This window comes from Epinephelus lanceolatus, chromosome 14 (assembly GCF_041903045.1).
Source record: "Epinephelus lanceolatus isolate andai-2023 chromosome 14, ASM4190304v1, whole genome shotgun sequence".
Taxonomy (NCBI): Eukaryota; Metazoa; Chordata; class Actinopteri; order Perciformes; family Serranidae; genus Epinephelus; species Epinephelus lanceolatus.
In genome coordinates, this window is record NC_135747.1 from 18,619,888 (window position 1) to 18,641,474 (window position 21,587).

At 41.8% G+C, this 21,587-nt stretch overlaps 2 protein-coding genes across 11 annotated transcripts in view; one reads left to right on the forward strand and one right to left on the reverse strand.

Annotated features, from left to right (window-relative positions):
* The window catches only part of map2 (microtubule-associated protein 2), a 136,941-nt gene extending 133,774 nt beyond the window's left edge, over positions 1 to 3,167 (forward strand). For all 10 annotated transcript variants that reach the window (XM_078174420.1, XM_078174422.1, XM_078174423.1 and 7 more), the window contains one exon: positions 1,316 to 3,167. In XM_078174420.1, the coding sequence (XP_078030546.1) occupies positions 1,316 to 1,537 (222 nt within the window). In that variant the 3' untranslated portion in view covers positions 1,538 to 3,167. The remainder of the gene's footprint in view (positions 1 to 1,315) is intronic.
* A 989-nt stretch (positions 3,168 to 4,156) lies between these two features.
* Positions 4,157 to 10,237, reverse strand: myl1 (myosin, light chain 1, alkali; skeletal, fast). The gene is made up of 6 exons (XM_033617115.2): positions 9,914 to 10,237; positions 9,013 to 9,040; positions 7,454 to 7,597; positions 6,078 to 6,251; positions 5,891 to 5,968; positions 4,157 to 4,712 (listed from the first exon to the last, which is right to left on the reverse strand). The coding sequence occupies exons 1-6, from the start codon at positions 10,040 to 10,042 to the stop codon at positions 4,684 to 4,686; spliced, it is 582 nt and encodes a 193-aa protein (XP_033473006.1). The 5' UTR covers positions 10,043 to 10,237; the 3' UTR covers positions 4,157 to 4,683.
* Between the last annotated feature and the right edge of the window lie 11,350 nt (positions 10,238 to 21,587).

Genomic DNA, 21,587 nt, shown 5'->3' on the forward strand with positions numbered 1-21,587 from the left:
ATGGCCCGCAAGTGACTCCAGCAGTTTTTATTCTGAAGTGCCACTTCTTGCTGTAGAGTGAGCGACTAACGGACACCTACTTGACAGAGACAGCAAACTAGCTTGACGACATGGCCAAACGCAAGTATGACGCTGAATATATTAAATTGTGTGGACTAAGGAGAAATCTGGACCCTGTGTCTTGACCAGTTGGGAACCACTGATCTATAGAGCAGCTCCAGACTTTATACCTTATGACATCATGAGTTTGAGTCATGAGCTTTAGCACTCTGGTTTTAAGATTTGGGAGAGAGTTGTTCAGGTTTACTAGTATTTTTGGATTGTCTTAGACAATAGGAATAACATGTATGAATTTTGAAAATGGGTGTAGTTCCCCTTTAATTTGTCAATTTACCTGTAAAGTGACGTGACTGTAGCTATAATAGCGTCCATATTTGAATTAACATATCAGGGCCCATCTATAAGGATTGCCTGATTGCCCAGGGCAAGTAAAAAGCCACATCAGGTTAGGAAATAAAGCAACTTGCTTGCCCAATCGAGCAAGTGGTAAAAAAAAAAAAAGTAATTACAAACCTTATTTTTCCAGAGCCAATGATGGAAGTAGCTTAGGAGTGAGACGTCTCGCTTCCTTCTCATCTCTGTTGAGAGTTGTCCATGGGCAGTGCCAATCAGGCACTCACGACAAAATGGCGAAAGAGAAAGTTTATGAGCTGATGTGCAAGCAAGTTTTAAGTTATCCTAAAAACAGTAGTTTAGTTGGTTGGTGTTAGAGGTGGTGGGCGAAATAAAGATTAAACATGACAATTAACTCAAGTCTTTATTGCTATTTGATAACTGCCAGTAAATAATACATTTATATAGGGATTTTCTGACCCATTTGCCCAACCCTGTATTATTGTAATCTTAAAAGATATGTGCATAGTTTGGTATACTGTAGGGTATAACTGTCAATGTAAATTAAAGTGGATTAAGTATGATTGTAATATATCTAAAGAATTTGTTTCTAACAAGCCAATCTTCCAAAAACTTGTATTCCTTTATCTGCCCATGAGGGTGGCAGCAGAGGTATAGTATGCGCCGCAATCAATAAATAATGTTGAGGTAATTCAACCACCCAAGTTCATCTAGTATTCAGGCTCAGGCTCTGATCTGAAGTCATCACAGAATTAAGAGCAGCAGCCACTGAGTAAAGTCTAGAAAAAAGACTGGTGCTTTTTTCAAAAATTTAAAAGTCATAGTTGTTCTACATGATATGAAAATGATGCATTTCTTCTTCTCCATCCTCATCTCACGTCACACCACCCGCCTCTGTTAGATTGAGACCCACAGGCTGTCGTTTCGCGATCACGCCAAGGCACGAGTGGACCACGGAGCTGACATCGTTGTCCAGTCGCCGGGCCTGTCCGGCTCGGTGTCTCCCCACCGCCACCGGGACAGCCACCTATCATCCTCTGGCAGCCTCAACATGCTAGAGTCACCGCAGTTAGCAACCTTAGCTGAGGATGTCACTGCAGCTCTGGCCAAGCAGGGTTTGTGAACACTGGATCTCTGGGTTCCTGCTCTGCACCCTGGACATCCTCGCCCTGACTGATCCCTTCAAACTTTTCTGCCCACTCCTGCCACCCTGAGGCCAACCTCAGCTAAATCACAGCCTCTAAACATCTCCACTTCCAGATCCATCACTCAACTCTTACGTAGAGACTCGAATTAGGAGCTACTGTACTTTGATCTTCTTTATTTCCCAAATATGTGCTATTTCTGGTTTCGTTGGCCTCTCTCTCTTTTTGAATGATGTTGCATAGAATAGTTCAGTCTGAGCACTGGTCCTAGACAGTGGCATATACAAAGTGGGTGACCAGGTGATGGCTTAACTGGTCCTGGATCAGTGTTATGAAGAAGCTACAGCCTTTTTTTCTACATTAAATAAGAAGTAATGTGGCCAGCACACCGTGCAGCACGTGTTGTTCTTGCTCAGTAAACGTGCATGGACGCCAAACCCCCTCTAACAAACCAAGCATCCTTACTGCAAGTCATTCTTGTCATCCAGTATATAATATATTTAACAAATATATATAGAAACATGTATAAAAAAATACAAGTTCTTTGCCATCTACATGTCCGAAAAACATTTTAAAAGGAAGTGACAATATGGCGATAAAATATACCTGTAAAATTGCATTACTGCAAGAACTAGGTCATGTTATGACAAGCATGTATTGATTCTAATATTAAAAGAGGCTATTTTGTAATCTAAAAAACAGGATTTTAGTAAGTTATTTCCTCAATTATTGGATAAAGATTAAACAAGTTCATGTTTTGTAGTTATTAGTTGTTTACAGTGTAATGCTTGGTGACAATGTCAGACAGCTGATTTGGTGTTGCTAAGGAATGCATCTCAGTCCTGTTGAAGAGCATCCTACACTTGTACCCGCTCAGTAGTTCAATATAGACGCCTGTTTATACATCAAAACAATATTAAACACCGGAGCTCATCCCAGAAACCTGCAGCTACAAGTATCTCGTCTTAACAGCTGCAGATGTTGAGCTCCCGTGAATGAATAGTACAGATGTTCCTCGGCTAACACAGGCTGACGCTGCACTCATCAGGACTGTCTGTTGTCTGAACCACAAAGGGATGACGCTCCAAATTTGCGACCTGAGATTTAGCAGGAGATGCAGCTACTCTGAAATCTGTCTGTGCGTGTGCGTTTTTGGTGCAGATCCCATGCCGTTTTACGACGTATGCTACCGTATCTGGATGTTTTGTTGCAATATGTGGGAGAAGAAAGTGGAAATTAAAAAAAAAATATTTTGAAAAATCCATTAAAAAGACAATTCATGAAGAAAAATAAAAACCGACCGAGAGAACTCGGATCCTGTTACATCTGTTAGGAAAAAAAAAGTGTTTGGGTGATCTAGTTTCTTTTTCAGACACCATTTGTGGTATATCCTGCCTCCTGCCTAATTACTGCCCCCACCTGCGACTGTTTGTTTGCTTCTGTGTTTTTTCTGCATACCCCATCTCCGTGTGCCCCCTCCCCACCTCCTGCTCCACCCTACAGCAACTGTAAATGTATTTAAAAGGTCAAGTAGATGTACGCAGTTTTTCTCTTGTTGATATGACACCAATTACAATAATTAATGACAATAAAAAGGTCAAAAAGTGAGACTGGGCTACTGTTTTCTATTTAGATTACAAGACATACTGTTAAAAATCAGAAGTTTGGTGCATGGAAATACATTTATTTGATTTCTTGCTGAGAGTTCAAAGAGAAGATCGATACCACTCTCTCATCTGTACAGTAAATATGAAGCTACAGCCTGCAGACAAGTAGCTTAGCATAGCTTAGCTTAGCTTAATTTAGCTTAGCTTAGCTTAGCTTAGCGTAAAGACCAGAAGGGGGAGTTGGCCAAGCTCTGTCTAAATGTTTCCAAATTCCAGCAACCAGCACCTCTTAAGCTCACTAATCAAGACAATGTATATAGTTTGTTTAACCTTCAAAAACTGTATATAAAAAACTGCAAAGCTAACCGACTGTTTGTTGTAGCTTGACAGAGGGTGCACATTTTTGTGTAACTCTTGACAAGAAAACAAGAGTTTACAGATCCGTAAAATATCTTAAAAGACATTGTATTAATTATTTAAAAAATAAACCTTAATTGGTATTTAAATGTCTTAAATCAATCTTTCAGAAATCCCCAAAATGCTAAGACATGGGGAGAAGGATCTTCTAAATCTTTTTTCTCCGAGCTTGCATTGTAAATCTTAAAATAATTGGTCATTTTAAATAATAATGATAATAATAATAATAATTTACCCAGTGCCTCTTGCATTAATGTCACCAGAAAGTTATGTTTTATGTACAATAAATATTTGGGCAAAAAGCTCCCTAAAGTATTTAATTTTTTAATTTAATTTAATTTCATTTTATTTATTTGTTTTCTTGTTTGTTTTGTTTTTTTGGATTTGTAAAATAGGTCATCAATTTAATTCCAAGTGGCAAAAAAAGTCTTAAAAATTCTTAAATCCCACTTTCCTTAAGCTGTAGGAACCCCGGACTAAGCTTGTTTCCTGAAATGTCAAGCTATTCCTTTTCTGCCTGAATTAATTATGCAAATGTTTTGCATCAAATAAATAGAGTCAGAAATCTGGAAATAAAATGGGAGTTTGTGAAAAGTTTATTGTGGCAGATGGTACAATAAGTTAAGACCTAGGGATGGGTTGGGTGAGGAGTGTATTCATTTTGATGGCCAGTCCTGGGCCAAACCAGTCACTTCACCGGCAGATAGAGAGCCAGCCAGACCGCAAAGTGACAGGAGGGGGTGGTCATCGTTATCCCACCTTCCCCTCCATCACTGTTCCACTTTGAAAACCAGTGATGATAGAAATCCCCAATGAGACAAGGGGGGACTTGGCTGAAGATGAGGAGAGAAACCTCTCGTGGGAAATCAGGATGGCTTCCCGAACAGCAGGAGGAGGAGGAGGAGAGAAAAAAAAGCACCAGTTGGACAAAAGGAAAAAAAAACGTGTAGAACAAAACAAAAGAAGGGTTCAGGAAATATGACATCTCATAGTCCTTTGTTCCCCCTGCTTCCTCAGATGGTACAGGAAACAGCGAGTAGATGTCGCGACACCATGGGGTCTGCACATATACGATGCTCACCACCGCAGAGACAGGGTCCTTACACCGACATGATGTGCTTGACAAAGGCTGGGGGTGACGACCAGGACAGCACAGAGAGGACAGAAGAGAGGGAGAGGAGAAGAATGAGTAAACTATCCAATAAAATCAGTTTAAAAAAATCAGTTGTTAGCTATAGCTGAAATGTATGCACCATACAAAATACTGTATATTCACTTTATTGGAATATCTCTGTAAAGTGGAGGATGACGTCACACTTTATAGATTAAAGGGGCAGTTCACACCAAAGTCAAAAATACATATGTTTCCTCTTACCTGTGGTGCAATTTGTCAGTAAAGATTGTTTTCATGTGAGGAGTCGAGTGTGGGAGATATCGACTGTAGAGATGTCGGCGTTCTCTTGAATATAATGGAACTAGATGGCACTCGGCTTGTGGTGCTCAAAGTGCCAAAAAATTTTTTTTTGAAAAACTCAACAGCAATTTCTCGATCCAGAAATCATGACCTAGTTACTCAAGATAATCCACAGACCTTGTTGTGGGCAGTTTCATGTAAGAACTATTTTCTTTCTACCAAATGACGCCCACCAACTGTATTACCAGGCAGAAGAAAATGTGCATCCACCCGCTTTAAGCTCCACAAGCCGAGTGCCATCTAGTTCCATTATATTCAAGAGAAGGCAGACATCTCTACGGGGGATATCTCCAACATGTGGCAACTCATACCAAAACAATTTAGATGGATAAACAGCCCTACGGGTAAGAGGAAAAATATGTATTTTTGATTTTGAGCTGAACTGTCCCTTTAAGTTTTCATTTAAAGGGGCACTCCTGTGATTTAATAAAGATCTTTCATAAAGATAAGGAGAAAAGAGATGGTCAAATTCAAAGCAGCAAAGGGGTAGATATCCTGATTTTTAGTCCCTGGTTAAAAAAAAAAAAAAAAAAAGATGGATCCTACATGTCCCATAATACAGCTGTTCGGCATCTTTCCTGATGGTGACATAATTTTCAAATTTTGTAAAGTTGCTTCCAGAGCCAAAGAAGACTGACAGATTGAGTGATGGATTGAGTGATGTTCTCCAAGTAAGCTGAACTTCAGAGGTAAAAATTGTGCAGTGCCACCTTAAATTAATATAAGATTTATATATATATATATATATGTTGCACACTTAACAAATGATGTGAAATCTAAAAAAGTTATAGCAGCATATATTATTAGTCATAATGTCGTAATTTGTGGCTCACCCTCATAGTTGACACAGCCGTTCTCATCCTCCTGCCCTGCCATGAGAGCATCAATCTCAGCCTCAGTCATCTTCTCTCCTGTAGGGGGAGGCAGAGGATAACCAGCATTAATAACACACGCACACATACACACACACACACACACACATATGCAGAGAGGCAGACGACTGCCCTTGACCTAACTCACCCAGTGTTGACAGCACAATACGCAGCTCAGCACCCATCACTGTGCCGTTGCCCTCCTTGTCGAAGACGCGCAGACCCTCAACGTAGTCCTCGTATCCGGCCTTGTTTGGGCTGTTGATGATGGTCTGGAGCATGGGGAGGAAAGCCTCGAACTCTACTCTCTTGTTGGCCATCTCTGCATGATGGGAGACAATGATGACAGTCAGTTACATCCAAGGAGTGAACAAGCCCGGCAGGTCACAGACAACAGGCCCCACACAGACAAAATCCTTGTCAACACGTTTTCAACATCAGTTATTTATCTCCACCTTTCTACTACAGGTGCTTCTCCTCTACAGGTGTTGTGACAGTTTGGACAGATGCTTTTTTTCTGCTTTATTTTTCATTTATAATCTTATTTGGTAGTTTTGAGTGTGCCACAGGGCAGAGTGAGGCACAGTTCTGGTTCTGTCAGTGATGCATGGTGGAGCTTCATGGAGCTATTTTGGTTTAAAGGTTACAGAGATTTACACTTGCATCATCGCCCATGTGCACAGACTAGACCGGAGACATATGTCAAAAATACAGCTATGTGCTTTTTTTTTTAGGATTTTACCAAGCAATATGTGTGATTAAAAATCTGAGGAGGAACACCAGACCAGTTCTTTAATGGAATAAAAACATCATTGCACTGACCTCTAAGGGTTCATAGATTCAAATTTGTTGTATGTCTGACCTCATTCACCATCCTCGTCGGGTGTGCACACGTGGGTCAATGTATGCAAAAAGGTGCAGCACATACAGCATGTGAGTATTTTATCTGTATTTGTTTTATTTCAGGAGATTTTTCTGACAGATCTGCTCCATGTTTTCTCTTTACAACCATAAAAACTCATTTCAAAAGCAAAGAAAACAGCTGATTTTGTTGAACATGACTGATTCTAGCCACAAAAGCAGTCCCTAGATAATTTCTTCTTCCTAATCCATACCTACTTTAACATTACACCAGGTGCCTCTTTAATAAATGAAACACAAAAACTGTCACAACACCATGAATGAAAACCAAGTGTCACATCACCTTGGTTACATCTGCCCTCTCAAAGACAAGATTTAACTATGTGTATTTGCTAGTAATGCTTAGTACACACATTACAGATCAGCTAATACCCATGCACAGATCATTCATTTTATTATTATCATCAGACGGACTAGAAGTAGTATCTCATATGCCAAGTAGTCTAATTATTTGGGACTACTTGAACTATTTTTTGCAAGAAATGATCAAATTCAAACATAAAAATAGGACAAAACATCCAAAATAATCTTCAAAACCTTAAATCCATAAACATCTTCAACTAATTTCAGTGATATATGAAAGGCTAAATATATATGTCTCACCTTCAGCGGAGGGGTTTCCCAGGATCTTGTTCACCTCCTTGTTGGTGGGGTTCTGTCCCAGAGCACGCATGATGTCAGCGATCTGGTTGTAAGCCACCTTGTTGTCACCCACCCTGTCAAACAGACCAAAGGCCTCCCTGTAGTCTGCAGAGTGGAGGGAGAAGAGGATATTAATGTTTTCATATTCATGAACTGGCTTGTGTTTGTAAGTTGAATGCCTCAGCTGCACTTTGTGATGTCATCATTTTGTGTGATAGAATATTTTAATAATATTGCGTAAGGGACTTTAAATTATTCAGCAAATAAAATGCATTTGGAATTCATTTCATGTGTTTTGTTTTATATTAAATACACATCATTATCTTATATGTAAAATGCATTTTTCCCCACAATATGAAACAGTGGCTAAGTATAGTCGTGGCTATAGCGAGCCTGCCAGCAGGTGGAGGCAGCTCCTCTACAATCTAACAAGGGAAGAATACAACAAGGGCAAGACGTCTCTATAGGTTGTGGTATTATGGACTGGCTCCTGCTGAGCTCTGTCACCACTCATACTATTTCTATCGCAGCTGTCCCTTCTCTCTCTCCCTCTCTCTCTGCAGCGCTATGGACTCTTTTAAAAGACCACCTTGGAATTGATAAACATAGCTGAGAATATGAGCCCCCTCCTTTTAAAGGCAAGGGCCCCTCTGTGGGTGTGCTGAGTAGAAGTAGGGAATGCTGACTGCAGCGTAACAAGCAGCCGACCAGACGACAGGTCTGGTCAGGTGGCGCCCCGTCCAGGGTCAGCTGGGACCGATAGCACACAGGTTTTTCCTCCTATCAAACACTACACTATCATTTAACACCTTTAAGGGATCCTTCTCACTGAAATGAGCTGCTGATTTTTTAACTCTTAACAAATGGTTTCTCAATAAAAATGTCACTTAATATCAGGACAAAGGGATTTAATGAAGCCTTCTCCAGTTCTGGATAACATGTAATATGATGTGAGTGCTTTTTAACTTGAAACCAGCTAATTTACTATGTTTAATTTACCTGCTCTGGTTGAATGCGACAATTAGCACAATCAGCTTGTGTTTGTTTGGAATGAAAGCCTGCAGATGTTTAGCTCTGGATGCACAATACACCACTTTTGTTTGCACTTTGACTCACAGAATGTGGCATTGACTACAGCTGACAATCACTTGATGTGTACATTGTTCATTTTTTATATAACTTAGCAAGGTATTCAGAGAAGAAACTATGATTTTGTTTAAAGGATGCTTTCTTTCTCAAACCATGCTGATAACTTTAAAACACACAAATGACAGGCGACCATCTGTCATGACCACTTTAAGATCCAGAGCCAAGTCTGTTGCAGGTTGGCATTCTTTAAGGGAGGGGCAGTGCCACTCTCGTAAAACATATCAGCCTCCTGCAAAGTGATTTATTGTATTTGATGTTTTTTTCCGTTTGCCAGACAGCAGGCCAAGCGATATGTACGAGAAGGATGGGTTAGGTTTTATGGACTGTGTGGAGTGTCACATGGCAGCAAAGGTAAAATGAGGTGTACTCACCATCAATCTGGTCTGCGCTGAATTCCACCTAGGAGCCAAAACAAAGCAGCCACATTAGTATGACATATAAAAATGCAACAGTTTTGATACGCCATTTAATCAACACCACCAACCACTTGTATTCAAGAGGCCGGCACAACCAGGCATTCACACTTAATCTGGACTAATTAATCAGGTCTACACTGGGGATTAAACTTGTCTCTTTGCCAAAATTAGCTTCACATAGTGGCACCCGATCTGTGGAGGTCCATCTTTAGCTACATTAACATGTCCACATTTGGTGTCACCCTGCATAGCCATCACACATTAGGCACCACTCTGTTAGTCCAATCCGGACAGCAGGGGGGGCGTGGTCTAAACCATGGTGAGCTATCCATGGTTCTAGTCATTCCACTCAGTCATCTGTGCAGTACAGTGTAGTCCTTCAAACTCTTGCTTCTCCTCCTCTCATTGACTCACTCTGGGCTGTCCATCTACTCAGAAATGTTCTTATAAAGGTTTCAGTTCTGGTTAGGATTTTTAGTACTTGGGCATTATGTCAAGATGTCAATAGGTGTGAATTAAATCAAAACTTTAATTTAGATTCATTTAGAAACACCACAATATTTTTTCTAGGATGTGATGCACAATAATGCTGCATTTACACTGTAAATACACTGACACCTATGATCAAAGTAGTCCTCTGTTATCTTCACACTGTTCCTCCCTCAACTGTGTGAAATAAGAATTAAATATAAAAGCATTGCTTGTTTCCCCTCTATAACCCCTCTAAAAGTCGGTCTACTTTTGTCATGCAACTCTGATTGTGAGTGGAAAAGTCAATCCCAGCCCCACCTGAGCAGCCATCATCCTATTTCCATCACTCCCCATTGCAATACTCATGCTTTCACGGTCATTATACCTTGACGGCGGACAGGTCGATAGCGGGAGCTTTAGGAGCAGGGGCTGGCTCTGGTGCCGGTGCAGGTGCAGGTGCTGCTGCAGGTTCGGCCTTCTTGGCGGGAGCCTTAGGGTCCTTCTTGGGTGCCATTTCAAGCTGATAGTAGTAGCACTGTGATCCTCAAGCACAGACAATTCCCGGTTCGGATGACAACACAAGGAGTGTAGCACAGAGTGGAGGGGACTCGGAGCAAAAAATCACCACCGGGGCGTATATATATGAGGCTATTTTTCCTCTTGACCCCCGTCAACACTGTCCCCGTGTGAGGATTGGATGGCGGAGGGGAAGGGGTGTGTGTGTGTGTGTAGATAGGTCCACTCTAAACATGGAGTATAGGGCTGCGGGCCAGAACGTGTTTATTTACGCCGCATATCTATAATAAAAAACGAAAACACTAGAAAGGGTGTGGAGGGTTACCTGGGGACGTGCGAATTCCTGTGGACCACAAGTGAGCAGTCCCACTTTTACGCACGGCGTCACGCGCCATTACGCACAACCTGAACCCGATCTGAGAAACATGGACTACGTGAGGATGGTTTAGCGCTCTAAAATCGTTAGATGTGAAGATATAAATAATTTTGCGCCCATTTTGACCTCTAAATATCCTCGTGATAAATGACCCTCTTAACTTAATAACTTAATAATGACTTATTAAAGCCCAAGTTGAACTCTGAAAGAGAGGAAGAGCTCTTAGCTACAAAGTGAGCAGCTGATCAGATGTGGTGTTGCGTAACATCTTACTCCAGTAAACATCATCCTCTGCCAGTTAGAAATTAATGTTTCAATGAATTGTCAGAAAGAAGATACTGGAAATAAGGCGAGGGGGGGTTCCCAGGAAGGAGAAACCTGTTTCTTGTCATATGCCCTGAGCTCTACAGCATGAGTGTAGATCATATCACATAGAGTTAAGGATAACTTAACCTTAAGTCTGTTCACTCACCTGATTTGATGACTTTATCTGCTTTTATCCTTTAAGTCAGGTCTTCAGGAGTCACGTCTCGCATTCACACCCTGTATCATATACAGTTTTAAAAGGGTGGAGGTTATGTCAGCATGTCCATATATATTTTTTGGTGTTTTTTTCCCAACAATGATATGGCACTTTTTGTAGTCCCCATAATATTACTGAAGTGGGTGTAACTCTGCAGCTCTGCTGGACTGATCAGTGGCTCCATGTTTGCCAGCTGCTGCCCAGCCAACATTTGTATGTGGTGCCCATGTGGATAGTAAATGGGCTAATAAAAATGAGTCCTATAAAGGATTGTCCATCCCACCATAATGGGCCCATGCCAGTTGCCCACATGGTTGGGTTTAATCAACTGGGCCCCACATAGGTTACACTAGGGCTACCTGGGAACAAAGTGGGTATTGGCCCAAAATGGGCATCTTGTCTGGGGTCCACTTAGGTAAACCCACCTATTTGGGCAATTGGCATAGGACCAATATGGAACCTGTGGACATTCCCATATAGGGCCCATTTTTCTGTTAATTTACGAGCCATATAGTTCCCACATACAACTGTTGGTTGGGTGTACAGCAGAGTATTGCACTGAACTCGGTGCATTTGGTGTAGTCAAACAAAAATGACATATTTGGCCGAATCAGGCTTCGGTGAAGTGATGAAACAAAGCAGTGGTGGTACTTAGATCTTTTACTCAAGTAAAAGTAGCAATACCACAGTGTGGTAATACTCTGTTACAAGTAAAAGTCATGCATTCAACATTTTACTTTTGTAGAAGTACTAGTATGAATATATACTTCAAGTACAAAAAAGTACCCATTATGCAGAATGGCCCATTTCAGAATATCATACATTATATTACTGGATTATAATTAGTGGTGCATTAGTGTATTCATACTTGATGTTGCAGCTGGTAATGGTGGAGCTTATGTTTTACTGTATAAACTGCCAGGTAACAGTCAGCCATAAGAACACTTCATGGCTCATTTGATGATAAAGTTTTGTATTATTAATCTGGATCTGTAAAGAAACTAAGGCTGTTAGATAAATGTAGTGGAGTAAAAGTACCTCAAAGCTGTACTTAAGTTCGGAACCTCAATCAATTAACTGAGTTACTCTCCACTACTGTAAACATGTGTCAAGAATATGTAAATTAGCACCAAATAGTGTAGAAAACTTAAGAAGAAATAAATGCAAGTGCAAATAAAAGCATGCGTAGAAGCAACGGATCAAAGTAGTTCATATTTGTATTTGAGAAACTGTGGAAGGACCAGGCTCTAGGTGGACAGGTGGTGGAAGTGGTGTCTTTCAGATCTAATAATAAGCCATTGTTTATTTCAGTCACCGACAGAGTGTGTTGGGCAGAGCAACACCTGTGTTCAATTTGATGGTCTGTTGGTGGGGCAACTGGTCACCACGGCTCCTGGGACGGATGTGACGTAAAAGCACAGGCCGACAGAGATCTAGTGGAGCTTTCAGCTGCCGATGCCAGTAACCCAGACAAGGCTAAGAGTGCAAATTCTGTCTCCTTAATTCTTGTCTATATCTGTCTCCCAGTGCCAGCAGTGCAGCCCTTCCCCCACCACCATGACAGGGCCTGGTGACGAAGGAACTGCATGAATTCCTCTACCCTACAGCACCCCCCCCCCCCCCCCCGCTTTCTCTGACCCCATCTCCACGAGGGCAAGCCAGAGAAAGCCTCAGTCCCTCAGCTGTCATCAGGGCTCACCCCCAGCACCCCTCTGCACCTTCTCCGAAGTCTGACTTCCCTTCACTCCCGCCCCCTATAGAAACTCTGCCCCAGTCTTTGCACCTGTGCTGCAGTCCTTTCTGAGCTCCACTATAGAATCCTAATGGATTCAACAGCATGGAAGAGCTGCTCTTTATTAGGATGTGATGGCAGGTCAGCTTGTGGAAACAAGAAAATAAGACATTGTCTCTATTTGACAAGTTCAAGTTTTATTGTGTGAATCATATGAAGCATATACGGCACTGACATACATGTAAAGTCAGGTAATCCATGTCTGACATTTCGAGAGCATTTAAAGTATTGACAATGTACTTTCTTTTCATCCAAAGTGAGTTAATGTGCAGTGTGTGAGAAGAATTAATACACTTAATCTGTAGTGTTTCCTCTACTGTCACTGTAGCTCCACTGCCAATTCCCAACTCCCATGACAAATATCACAAAGCACTTTTCAAAGAATAAATTTGTCTTTCCTGTGTGGTTCGCTCCATCAGCATGAACAAACAGGTTTCTAAATACGTTTTGGCACTGCTAGCTGCTGGGTCATTTTAGGTTTCAGATTAGTGTAGATAAACATTCTTCTCCTTCTGAATAAACATGTAAGCCTTTACTTATTCATCATCGGTGTCCAGCTCCTTGGGGAAAGCCATACTGGAGATGTGAGGTCAGGTCTTATAAAGGAGGGCAGGGGTTTCAACTGTACAGTAAAGGCCACAACAGTGACACATGCCAAGGGAAGATAAATTTCAACAGCCACCCTTGGTGACCACCACTGCCATCCATGATGGCAGAATGAGGAAATTCAATTTAAAGGTCCATGGGTCAGAGGCTGTGCTGTCTGTCTTTTGTTTTCTTTTAGTGAAGGCTTGGTCTTTATGCTCATCAGGAGAGCATCTTGGGTGAGGGTTATGTGCAGCTTCTGTCCAGTCAAAAACATGTGTATCAACATTGCTAAAGCTTTTGTCAGAAATGTCGTACTCAAAAAGACACTTTAAAGAAGCTGATTAGAGTTTTATTTATGCTCACACTTCCCAGAGGCAGAGATATTATTGTGGAGAAGTGAGGTTGAGTTGTGCGCAATGCTTTGCACAGATCACTTTCACACAGTTGGTGGCATGATATAAAATCCTACAGCCCTGGGCTTACGCACAAAACAAAAATACATTCAACACAAAAGCATGGGCTACAGGCCTACATTTTTGGGGGGATTTGTGACAAACCATAGCAGCATTTAAAAGCTTACTTTCACCACGCAGCTTTCACAAGCTCCAGATGTGATTATCAAAGTATATGCATGGCGCCTTTGCTCAAGACAATCACCTGCAAAGGAAACAGAAAACCAGACTCAGAGTCTACAGTCATGCGGACAGCTCTGTTTGTCTCAAGGTGTTATCCGAAAATAAAGCCAATGCCGAAGTGCCTTAAACCTGTGTACTTTCTAATGGCCAGCAGGGGGAGACTCCACTGGATGCAAAAAGAAGTCACATTGTATAGAAGTCTACGAGAAAATGACCCTACTTCTCACTTTATGTATTACCTCAGTAAACATTTTCCTGATGAGTTCATGGTCTCAGTCACTAGTTTCAAGTCTTTTTCAATCCAACATGATGTTCATTTTGTTAATTATGGTGCCCTTAGGAGTAATATAGACGATGAAGTGAGCATACTTTGGGGCATGGCTACTTTTTGATTGACAAGTCACCATCAGGGTGGTGTCCTCTGATCCCAAGCTTAGCTACAGCTCCACCTTCTTATCGAAATGTGGTCACTTCTGGCCCCAAAAATCTAAGATGGCGACGACCAAAATGCCAAACCAATGGGTGATTTCAGAGTGGCTATGTACACTTCTTTTATACAGTCTCTGGTTTGGCTCACTGTAGGCACAGCAGTGTTTTGAATTCAATGCTAACAGCATGCTAACATGCATAACATGTGCTGATGTTTAGTCAGTGTACGGTTTACCGTGTTCATCCCCTTGGTTAAGTGTGTCATGCTAACATTTACTAAGTAGCACTAAACACAAAATACAGCTAAGTGTGTGTACAAATTTGATCATAGACTAAACCAGTGGTTCCTGGTGGGTCGTGGTCCAAAAGTGGGTCGTGGGCTCATTCTGAGTGGACCACAAGTGACTTGCAAACGTGTCAAGTTCGTAAAAAAACACACACAAGTACCAGTACAGTGAATTTCTGTCACAAAGCTTTTATTTTGAAGTGCATTTTCCTGCTGTAGAGTGAGTGACTAATGGATAGCTACTTGACAGAGATGGCAAACTAGCTCAACGACATGACCAAATGTAAGTTTGACGCTAAATGTATTAAACTGTTTGGACCTTGAACTATTTACTAAGCAGAAATCTAGACCCCATAGCTGTATCAGTTGGGAACCACTGGCCTAAACTATCAGAGAAACTTTGACCTGATGCTGGTGCTAGATGAACAATAAAAGAATCGCCTAACAATTCATTCTGAACGTGTATGTCTGAAATTTTAAGAGGATCCCCATCTTCTAGGATACTTTCATTGTGTACGATTAATCTGGAAAACAATTTGTACCAATCCATCAAATAGCTGTTGAGATAGCTCAGTCAGGACCAAAGTGGTGGACCAACCAACTGACTGCAAGAACAACATTGCCATAGCACCATGTTGCTAACATGGTCAAAAGTACCTCCAATGTAAGAATCTTATCTTCCAGGAACAGTATTCATTGTACAATGCACGTGCATAGTGACATCTGGTATACTTTAAAGGGGCACACTGCCTTAATTAAGAGTTCCAATATATTATTTCCATGCCAGTATTTGTGAACATGAGCTACTCTGTCTTGAAAGCCAGAAACCAGGAAACTAAGTCTCAAACCTATGATGTTATCAAATATAAGGTCTTGAGCTGCTCAATTGACAATGTAATTGTCACTGGTTGTAATTACCACCTCACTTATTTCAGAGCCTCCTTTCTGGTTGTAGACATATAGCCATGGCAACTCAGGGCAACGTAAGCTCTACCAGTAATTTAATAATAATTTTAAACCTATATTATGCCTAGCAACGTGAAATCTTAGACTTCTCGCATACATACACTTAAAATGAAGTGTTAATTACTTTACATAGCTATTTTAGTTGCTGTCCATTACAAACATTGTCCTCTACTATGTTGCATTGTGAGATATTTATGCTGTGTTTGCAACTGTAATATTTCACCAGAAGTAGTATGCAATTTGGTTACAGCCTACTAGTATGGAATTTTGAACACAGCCAATGAATGGTAGCCTTTAGTTACCCTTTATAATATACCGAAATGAGCTTTATTTTATTGTTATTGAACATTGTAGTGTTCTCAGTTGTAAAGCAGAAAATGTACCCATTCATCATTGTCTATGGAGCAGCTCCAGACTTTATACTTCATGACATCACAAATTTGAGTTTAGCCCTTGGATTTGGGAGTGAGTTGCCAATGTTTACTCATGTTTTTGGACTGTCTTAGAACATAGGAATAGCATGTATGAATTCTAAAAATAAGTGTAATTTCCCTTTAAAACCAATCAAAAAACACCACACAGTATGGGAAGAGAACATGCCTATAGCTAGCGTTAATTTTAATTCAGTGGGCAGATCCAAAGACCCAGTTTTTATGGATTAGTGATGATAAGCTATGGGTCAGTAAAAAAGGCAAAATAAGTCTTTACGAGAAGCTCACGTTATTATAAAATTAAAGCTTTTACTAAACATTGAGTACAATGCTTGTTATGCAAATGGCTTGTTCATGTGTCTTCTTTAAAGCTTAAAACAACACTAATCTATATATAAGTATCCTTGTTAAAACCAAGACCATGACAGGTGTCAGAGCTATTGATATTTGTTCACCTGAGTTCCTTCTATGGCAGTCTGGTCTATAACAGCTGACCAGCATGTGCTCTAAAAATGTGGTTCTTCAGCCCTTTTCTAATTCAACCAGTCTTTTTTTCCCCTTTAGCATTAAGCCAAGCAAAATCACATGTGCAAAACGTCCACACAAAAGATTATGGTAGAAATTAAGGTAATTTGTTCTGCAAACCTTCCTCACTATATAATGACACCCACACTGCCTTTCATACACAAAGGTTTTAAGTCAGCCGGCTTCTATCTCCCCACATGACTGTGTTTCAAACATTAGCATGAATATTATTTCGAGCCTGTTGGGAATAAGATCAGATGAAACATCAGTGATCACTGTGGGGAAATAGGGATGTTTAAGCATCAGCAAACAGTAATGGGAAGCAACAACCAAAATGGAGTACAAAATGGAACAGAACAAATGGAGTTCATTTAAACAAAACACTATTATTAGCCAGCTACTTCATTTTTATTTAAATCATTTCCCCTAATTTGCATGAGCATTCTGGGGGGATATTGCAGCTAAGAGAGAGAGATGCTGAGGGCTACAACATCTCACACACGGGGATGAAAAATATGTTAATCGAATGAAGCAGAGACCGTGGTAAACTTGGTTGATTTTCATCAGCTAAGACAAAGAAGCTCTCTCGGATTCCGTCAGCTTAGACTGAAGAATACATAGATTTTTGTTTTATGGGGGAATATTCCTTTGCAAACTAGTATGCTTGGATCTTTTGTGTGTCACCTTCTCACCCTCCAGCTTTGTCCTTTGGCGGGGGTGAAAGCCCTATAGCGCCTGTCTAGGTTTGCTTCAGGACAGGAGCTATAACTGTCTCCCCTCAGGAATGACGGTGTGATCTGAAGCACTTGTGACTGCTTGCTGCATTCGTACTGATCTCTCAGACTCACCCTCACACTTCACAGCAATTGTCAGAAATAAATGTCATTTATATTTCCAGTGCCAGGACTTAAACATCAACCATGAGACTCTGAGCTCAACACTAAAAGGTCCAGTGTGTTTTCTTTAGTGTATAATCACTTGGAAATATGAATTGTTGTGTTGTCTTTACCTTAGAATAAGCCATTTATATCTACATAGGTAGCAGGTTCTTGTCCATGGAGATCGCTATGTTGCACCGCCATGTTTCTACAGTAGCCAAGAATGGACAAACCAAACACTGGCTCTAGATAAGGCCATTTGCATTTACACGTCTCTGCGTTGGCACCATAGTTAGCAGCCCCTCTGGGGCAAGCCGACAGCATCGGGAAAATGCTGATTTTTAATGTTAAAAACGGCTTTATTCATCGCTTTTACCGGTTTAAATCACCATATCAGTTTGTTTTGGAGAGGGAGAGACCTCTGTGGATAATTTGGCTCCTGGTGAAAACTATCTGAACGTCTGGATCTTAAGTTATCAGAGAATAAATGTGAGCACGCAATTTCAGGTGCTGGGCTAGCAACCTGCTGCACCGGAGAAACATCAATTTGTAACATGAAACTTCTTTATTCTGTGTTTAATCATCTGGTTTGTTTGTTTAGGAGAGGAAGAGACCTCTGTGGATAATTTGTCTCCCAGTAAAAACCTCCACAACAAAACCAAAGGAATCCTAACCTGGAGAAGTTTCAATAGGTTGCAATCTGCAATCCTCACCGCTAGATGCCACTTAATCCTACCTAATCCACAGTGCTCCTTTGAGGTTCTGTGAAAGAGAAATAAAAGAGGTAGTGATTTTAGGACACAGGACCTGTCCTAACCTCTGGGTCCTATTGCGTTAAGCATGATTAATGAAATGTGAAGAACCTGAGCTTGAGGAAAAAACATCATGCGATGAGCGTAAGATTCCAAAGATGGCGCATGCTCCCAAGTCACTGGCATTCACCTCCGTGGGGAGTTGACACGTCGAGCAGGTTGCTGCTGGGAAATGACAGGGAGCACCAATGAACTTCCTTTGCCACAAAAAAAATGCAGCAGAGGTCATCCGGTGCCATGTGTGATGACTAGAGAGTAGGTTTTGGACTCAAGTTTTGTCCACACCCCCCCTTTTCAAACCCTGAGTGCTTCCTTCCCTGCCCTCCAATCATACCAAAAGGAATGAGGCTGTAACTGAGCCCGGGGGCACAGATGGAGCCTATTTATAGTCCCTGCAGAGAGGTGTGAAGTTTCTTGGGATTTCTAAGAGCGGGGGCCATGGCTCCTTAAGGGGGCTGATGCAGCCTCTGTGGCCCGCATGCTCGCTTTTCCTCACCCGCGCTCTCAAAAGCCCTCCGCTGGCCACACAGGAATTAGATGGGGGGCAGGCTAAACAAAGCAACCCACTGCCCTTTTTACTGGGGACACTACATCACCACAGAGGAAGGGAATCCGATACCCGCCTACAGGGACAGTCTCCTCCTTCTGTTTCTCAGCTGATGACTTGGTCTTCCTTTTACAACTGAAGGTGCCATCACCCAGAACAAGACTGGTGACACTGTGTGTGGGCCTTCTGCTAATTTGACAGCACGTCCTGTCACACTTAATTAGGATGGGAGCGACGTAAAATTCTAAAGAAGGTGATAATAGTATGGTATATGGCATATAGATAGTATACATGTTTACCCCTGTACAGTTAAGGGCGCTTGAGTGAACCACTTTATAATAATTTAAGACCCTCGTGGTGGTTAATTAGGAGCGCCATGGGACCGATGATGATCTTTGCCTTAAGAGGCTTTAGCATGCTGCTGGTTGTGGTAACATGTGAAACTAGACAACCTAAGGCATCCACTGGTACCAACCACATCATGCTAGCTTGTCAAAAAGCAGGGTAAAATTACACTACATTTTGGGGAGGGAAAAACTAGCTTGACCATTCTCAAAGGGGTCAGCTAACCTCTCACCTCAAGATACCTGAATAAGAATGGGATCAAAGGGTACCCGTCTTGCCTTCACAGACAAGCCCACTTTATGCTAATCCTCACTCAGCTTTTGGCAAGAACCATGCAGTTTTTTGCATCAAGTATAAATGTGTTGTTTTTGATTTATTTTGATATTTCCATAGACTCCCTAAACAGTTTTTGAATTGCATAAATTGGGTATGATTGAAAAACTGCAACTCTTGTGGATTCAACGAGCCCAACTGTATTCATGTGTCGGAGATTTTTGACATTTTTCAAATCATTTTCATCCATCAACCCATCTATTTTCATCCACTTATCCGGGGCCAGGTCATGGGGGCAGCAGGTTGAGCAAGGAACTCCAGACGTTCCTCTCCCCAGCAATGCTTTCTAGTTACTCCTGAGGCATCCCGAGGCCTTCCCAGGCCAAATGAGATATATATAATCCCTGCAGCACATTCTGGGTCTACCCAGGGCCTCTTACCAGTTAAATGTGCCCGGAAAATGGGAGGCATCCAGGAGCCATCCTGTTCAGATGCCAGAACCACCTCAACTGGACCCTTTTGACGCAAAGGAGCAGCAACTCTACTCCAAGCTCCCTCCGGATGTCTGAGCTCCTTACCATATTTCTAAGGCTGAGCCCAGCCACCCTACAAAGGAAACTCATTTCGGCCGCTTGTATCTGCAATCTCATTCTTTTGGTCACTACTCAGAGCTCATGACCATAGGTGAGAGATGAGACATACATGGACTGGTGAATTGAGAGCTTCACCTTCCGGCTCAGCTCCCCCTTCACCATGATGGTCCAATGTAATGTCAGCATTACTGTGGACACTACACCAAGCCACCAATCCCTCTCAAGATCTATTTTACACTCACTTGCAGTGTTGGGCTCATTACTCCAATTCATTACACTACTTGTTACTTTTCTGTTACACCCCATAAAATTTGTAATGGCCTATCTCCTCCTCTGAAAAAAAAAAAAAAAATTAATGCAATGTGTTACTGCCCAACACTGCCCACTTGTGAACTTGTGAAGAGCCTAAAGACCCTTTTACACTGCCAGATTTTCTGCGAATGTTGGGCCATTTTGCCGGCAAGCTGTGAGCGTTTAGACACACAGAGCTGGATTGGCGAGTTGATCTGAGGTGCCCAATTTTCCACCTCATAGGGTAATCATATTGGCGGAACTCTTTTAGTTTAAACAGACCGAGGTGGCCTTCCGCAACGGGAGGGGCTGTTGAAGACTTGTGGGAGGAGCTGTTGATGACGCTGCACGTGCGACCCACTGGCGGTGGATAAACAGGAAACAGCTGATAGCAGGAATTAATGAGCAGCTAGTAGCATGAGGGAAATGCAAACCTGACAGACACTGTAAAGATGAGCAACTGGGGAGACAAGGAATTGTGCGCCCTCCCTGCCCTCGCAAACAAAGAGGCCATTAACCGTCAAATGACTGGAACGGTGAGGAACGGGCCGACTTACGAGAGAATCGTCTAAGGACTGACCAGTTGCGGCTTCCCTCCCACGTCAAGGTTTACGTCACATGCTGAGCTACAGGTTTTGTTACTTGCTCACGCCCCCCATTGCCCCAAAAAAAGGCGCATTCTGTATAAACAAAAGTAGATAGGTGGCATTTTGCTGCACTCCCCGATTTTGTTTTTATACTGCCAATGCTGAAAGAAGACTGATTGAGCTTTCCTGCAAATTTGCACAATTCCTGTTTAAAAAGGGCTTAAGACTTGAACTCCTTTGCTTGGGGCAATAACTCACTCACAACCCAGAAGGGGCAATCCATTGATTTTCAACACAGAACCATGTCCTCAGACTTACTGACTTTAAGCCCAACTGCTTCCCACTTGGCCAAAAATCACCCCAGTGCATGCTGGAGATCATGGTGTGGTGATGCCAACAGAACCATAATATCTGCAAAGAATAGAGATGCAATTTTGAGGTCCGCAAACAGACATTTTTCTCTTCCTGGCTGAGCCTTGAGATCAGGTCCAGTATCCATTCTCAAGTGGTTGAAATGGTTTCATTTTGCATCAAATCTGTGTAACAAATGGTATCAACCCAAGAGTTGCTGCAACAACTTATGAGACATAATTGAACATGGGAATGGCCGTCATATGATTCTGTCATTATGTTCTAAGCCCTAATACACTCTAAACTTAAACTAAA

Coding starts and splice junctions, on each gene's coding strand:
- myl1 (XM_033617115.2), bottom strand. CDS start 10,042: ATGGCACCCAAGAAGGACCCTAAGGCTCCCGCCAAGAAGGCCGAACCT. Junction 9,041..9,913: donor TCGACCTGTCCGCCGTCAAG/GTATAATGACCG, acceptor TTTGGCTCCTAG/GTGGAATTCAGCGCAGACCA. Junction 5,969..6,077: donor TATTGTGCTGTCAACACTGG/GTGAGTTAGGTC, acceptor CTCCCCCTACAG/GAGAGAAGATGACTGAGGCT.